This window comes from Cebus imitator, unplaced genomic scaffold, assembly GCF_001604975.1.
Source record: "Cebus imitator isolate Cc_AM_T3 unplaced genomic scaffold, Cebus_imitator-1.0 Scaffold24, whole genome shotgun sequence".
NCBI lineage: Eukaryota > Metazoa > Chordata > Mammalia > Primates > Cebidae > Cebus > Cebus imitator.
Genome location: NW_016107339.1, coordinates 8775874 through 8780690, shown reverse-complemented (window position 1 = coordinate 8780690; position 4817 = coordinate 8775874). Strand labels below are relative to the sequence as shown.

General features: G+C 46.3%; 1 protein-coding gene across 2 annotated transcripts in view; it reads left to right on the top strand.

Annotated features, from left to right (window-relative positions):
* RNF8 (ring finger protein 8) overlaps positions 1–3377 on the top strand; it is a 44563-nt gene extending 41186 nt beyond the window's left edge. For both annotated transcript variants that reach the window (XM_017522565.1, XM_017522564.1), the window contains one exon: positions 2884–3377. In XM_017522565.1, the coding sequence (XP_017378054.1) occupies positions 2884–2994 (111 nt within the window). In that variant the 3' untranslated portion in view covers positions 2995–3377. The remainder of the gene's footprint in view (positions 1–2883) is intronic.
* Positions 3378–4817: the final 1440 nt, after the last annotated feature.

Sequence of the window (4817 nt, the reverse complement as noted above, 5' to 3'; positions counted from 1 at the left end):
ACGTGCCACCATGCCCAGCTAATTTTTTGTATTTTTAGTAGAGACAGGGTTTCACCATGTTGACCAGGATGGTCTCGATCTCTTGACCTCGTGATCCACCCGCCTCGGCCTCCCAAAGTACTGGGATTACAGGCGTGAGCCACCGCGCCTGGCCCGATAATGTAGTTTTCAACTGAAAAGTTTAAAGCTGTTGACATCAGTGGAGCTGTTGTTCAGTAGGTATTTGAATATGTGGATCTGGAGCCTGGAGAACAGGCCCAGTTGAGATTCTAGGTTTGGGGACCATGAGCCGTGGAAGTGGACGGACCACTGACCCCCTCTGTGATGCTAAGAGCCAAAGGGCAAGTTCAGTTCTTAGTCGGAGAAACACAAACATTTATGGGATGAGTAGTAGAAGAGGAGCCTGCAGAGCAGACTGATGAATGGCCAAAGAGAAAGAGATGGAAAAGAGGGATGTGGGGCAGGCAACAAATGACATTGGAGTTGGCACACGCCTATCCTCACAACTACTTGGGAGGCTGAGGTGGAAGGATTAATTGAAACCAGGAGTTCAAGACCAGCCTGGGCAACATAGTGAGACCCCCATCTCAAAAAAAAATTAGGCATGGTGGCACATGCCTGTGGTCCCACCTACTCAGGAGGTTGAGGTTGGAGCATCCCTTGAACTCAGGAGGTAAAGGCTCCAGTAAGCTGTTACTGTACCACTGTTCTCCAGCCTGGGCAAAAGCTAGACCCTGTCTCTCTCTCTTTTTTTTTTTTTTGAGACTGAGTCTCGCTCTGTCACAAGGCTGGAGTGCAGTGGTGCAATCTCGGCTCACTGCAGCTGCCTCCCAGGTTTAAGTGATTCTCCTGCCTCAGCCTTCCGAGTAGCTGAGACTATAGGTGTGCGCCACCGTGCCCAGCTAATTTTTGTATTTTTGGTGGAGATGGGTTTCACCATGTTGGCCAGGATTGTTTCGATCTCTTGACCTCGTGATCTGCCCACCTCGGCCTCCCAAAGTGCTGGGATTACATGCATGAGCCACCACACCAGACCCCCCATCTCTTTTAAAAAAAAAAAAAAAAAAAAAAGATGTTAGATGGTGTGTTTTGAGCCTTCCTGACCACACTTTTGTCTGTGTTAGCCTCCCCCCATTACATCCTAGACATTGCCCTGTTATTTCTTTGAAAGCATTTGCCAGATTGAAATAATATTTGTTAGTGTACTCTTGCCTCTAGATTTTTGAACTCCTGGAGGGCAGGAATTTTATCTTATTCCTTGTAGTATTCTCAGGGCATAGAAGAGTGTTTGGCACATGGTAGGTCTTCAGTAAACTCTTCAGCTTATAAAGAGAAAGTGAGAAGTCAACATTTGAAATGCTGCTGAGACATTAAACAAGATAAGGATGAAAAATTGCCCATTGAATGTGCAGGCATGTGGGATATCGGTGACTATCTAATAGAAGTTGTGGGGGATGGTGGAGTCAGAAGGCAGTTTACAGCGATTGGGGAACGAGTCTGAGGTGAGGGAGTACAGAAAGAATAGATAACTTCTTCACAAAATTTGACTATGACTAAGATGGTGAGGACCACCACCAAAAGAGGGCTGTATTTGGAGGAGGAAGTAGAGTGAAATGGAGTTTTTGTTGTTTTTTAAAGACAAGAGATTTGTGCATGTTCAAATCTCAAATTGAAAGGAACCTGCAGAGAAGGGGATGCGGGAAAGCCGAGATAGCAGACAGGGTGTGATTCTTTGGAAGGCAGGGGAAGACAGTGCAGAGCTCAGACAGGAGTTAGTCTTTTAGAGTAGAAGGTACATTCTCTGTGGTATAGAAAGAAGAGTATCATATGGGGGGTGGGGCATGGAAGTTTACTTGAGGAGAGTTGAGGGAATTTCTTTCTTGTGGCTTCTGTGCTCTGTGAACTAATAGTTAAGGCCATTAGCTAAGAGGAAGGGAGCCCCACTTGGTTCTCTCTCTCCGAGGATGAAGGCATCCCCAGCCCCAAGGCCCACCACCTCAAAGGCTACCCAGAAGTGGTAGACAAATAACTTCTGTAGGCCTTTCAATCTCCTACCAAAGCATTCTAGACTTCGGTCTCAGAGAAAGGGGACAATTTGCTTGGTGACTTTATTGTGCCTTTGGCATAGGCCAGGAACTCCACCTTTCTGGGATCAAGGAAGCAGAAGCTATTGGAAAAGCCTGGAGGCCAAGAAGTCAATAGCCTTTCTTGTCCCCTCCCTCTCCGGATAGAGAAAGAACTCCCTCCTCTCCCTGCCTATTCCTGTATATAATTCATTCCCTCCTTTAACATCCTTTAACAGATATTTATTGAGAGCCAGGTTTGTGTTAGGCACTGTTCTACATGCTGGGGATATAGAAAGTGAAAATCTAAGTTAGACGTAATTTGTGCTATGGAGAGAAATCAAGCAAGAAGGGGAGAAGGGGTCATGGTGAAAGCCTTGGCAGTTCTTGATAAGGTAAGGTAATCAAGGAAGCTGCCTCTGAGCAGGTACTATTTGAGGGAGGCTCTGAAGGAGGCGGCCATGCTGCCATGTAGGGAAAGAGGGAATGGTAAGGGGGAGCATGCTGGCATGTGGGAGGAGCAGCAAGGAGGCCAGTGCTGGGGAGAGGAGTGAGCGGTGGGAGTGGGTAGATGAGGAGAGGAAGCTTGGGCAAGGCGCACATTGTGTAGGGCCTTGTAGGCCTTTGAAAGGACTTTTGCTATGAGAGGAATGGGGAGTGGGCTTTGGGCAGAGAGGGACATGATCTGACTTCTGTTTTCTCAGTTTGTGGTGGCTGCCGTGTGAGGAAGAATCGGGGTGCTGAGGCTGGAAGCAGGGAGTCCAGGGAAGGGAAATGCAGGCTCCTCTGTTATTTATTTCTCTTTTCTTTTTCTTCTAAGCAAAGAGATTGTCCTGAAGACCATGCTCTCAGAGCATTCGAAAGACTGCCAGGCACTGGGAGCCTGAGATGGTCTGGAAGACTCTCTCTGGCCGTGACTCTGCTACTCTGAAGGTCCACTGAGAAGTCTTGTGGGACAGAGACTGAGTTAGCAAGCCCTCAGTCACTTGCCTTCCATGGTGGCCGGCCCTGCTGCCATCATTGGCCGAAGCACCCCCAGGATTCACGGCACCCAGCTGCTTCAGGGTACTTCAGAGACTCTGCCTCACTACATGTTGAATGAGTTATTTGAGTTCTGTTTTGTTTTTTTAATTTGTTTTTGTTACGTTTTGATACCTCAGAAGCACCTCTGTTGACAATTGTTTTGGACAGGTTGGGTGTACCCCATGGCTGCCCATGAAGGCAGCATCTGTTTTGAGAGGATGGCTTACCTCTTCTTTGTGAAAATCCTATCTCATTTCCTGGAAATAAAATGTAAAACCTGTCAGTTGCTCAGCTGGGCTTTGGTGTATTTACCTTCGTTCCCTTCCTGCTCCCAGACAGTCTCACAAGTAAACACTGGCAGCTCATAGATTACAACCAAGAAAGTGACTGTATCAGATGATAGACTTCAAGTGAATGGCAGCCTAAGAAGCCAAGCCCCAGATCACGGCCACACCAGATGGGCTCAGCTTACCCCCTGACTGACGTGTTCCCTTTTTATTACAGAGGTGGGTCGCTGTTTACCTTGTTTGAGGGATGGGAGGAATGCCTTTCCTTCAGCTGGCGTTTGAATGTTTCCAAATCTATTTTATCCAATGTCATGAACGCTCAGGCAATGATTTTGTGACAACTCGATGTGCTTTTTTCTTTATTTTTTCTTTTAAATTAAAACTTTTCTTTCTTTTCTCCACCTCCCCTTTATTTTTATTTTTGAGACAGTATCTGACTCTGTCTCCCAACTGGAGTGCAATAGCATAATCTCAGCTCACTGCGACCTCCACCTCCCAGACTCAAGCCATCCTCCCACCTCGGTCTCCCAAGTAGCGGGGACTACAGGCGTGTACCACCATGTCTGGCTAATTTTTAAATTTTTAGTAGAGACAGGGCTTCACCATGTTGGTGAGGCTGGTCTCAAACTCCTGACCTCAAGTGATCTACTTGCCTCAGCCTCTCAAAGTGCTGGGATTACAGGCATGAGCCACTATGCCTGGCCAGCGTCCCCTTTTTAAACAGAAAGGAAACTAGTTTTGATGTTTAGGAGATAGAAGGTTAGGGACAACCTGGAGCATCATTGCTTTCCTGTGCTGAGAATGAAGGAAAATACGAGAAATTAAAGAATGGGCACTTGAAACTAGGAGCCCTCTACTAGGATTATGAAACTGTGCATTATATAGTTTGCTTCCCTCTGCCTTTTTACTGCCTACCTAGAGAACCATTCCTTTTTCCACTTTTTTTTTTTTTTTTTTTTTTTTTTTTTTTTTTTTTTTTTTTTTTTTTTTTTTTTTTTTTTTGTTTGGAGAGATGGAATCTTGCTATGTTGACCCAGGCTGGTCTCAAACTCCTGACCTCAAGCAATTCTCCTGCCTCAGCCTCCCAAGATGCTGGGATTACATGCCTGAGCTACCACATCCCACCAAGAACCATTCTTTTGTAGTTCTTTTTATTCCACATATTTTCTTTTTGTTTTTTTGAGATAAAGTCTCACTTTGTTTCCCAGACTGGAGAGCAATGGTGTGATCTCAGCTCACTGCAACCTCCACCTCCCAGGTTCAAGTGATTCTCATGCCTGAGCCTCCTGAGTAGCTGGAAGTACAGGCAGGCACCACCACACTCAGCTAATTTTTGCATTTTTAGTAGAGATGGGGTTTCACCATGTTGGCCAGGCTGATCTCAAACTCCTGACCTCAAGTGATCTGCCCGCCTCGGCCTCTAAAATGCTAAGATTACAGGCGT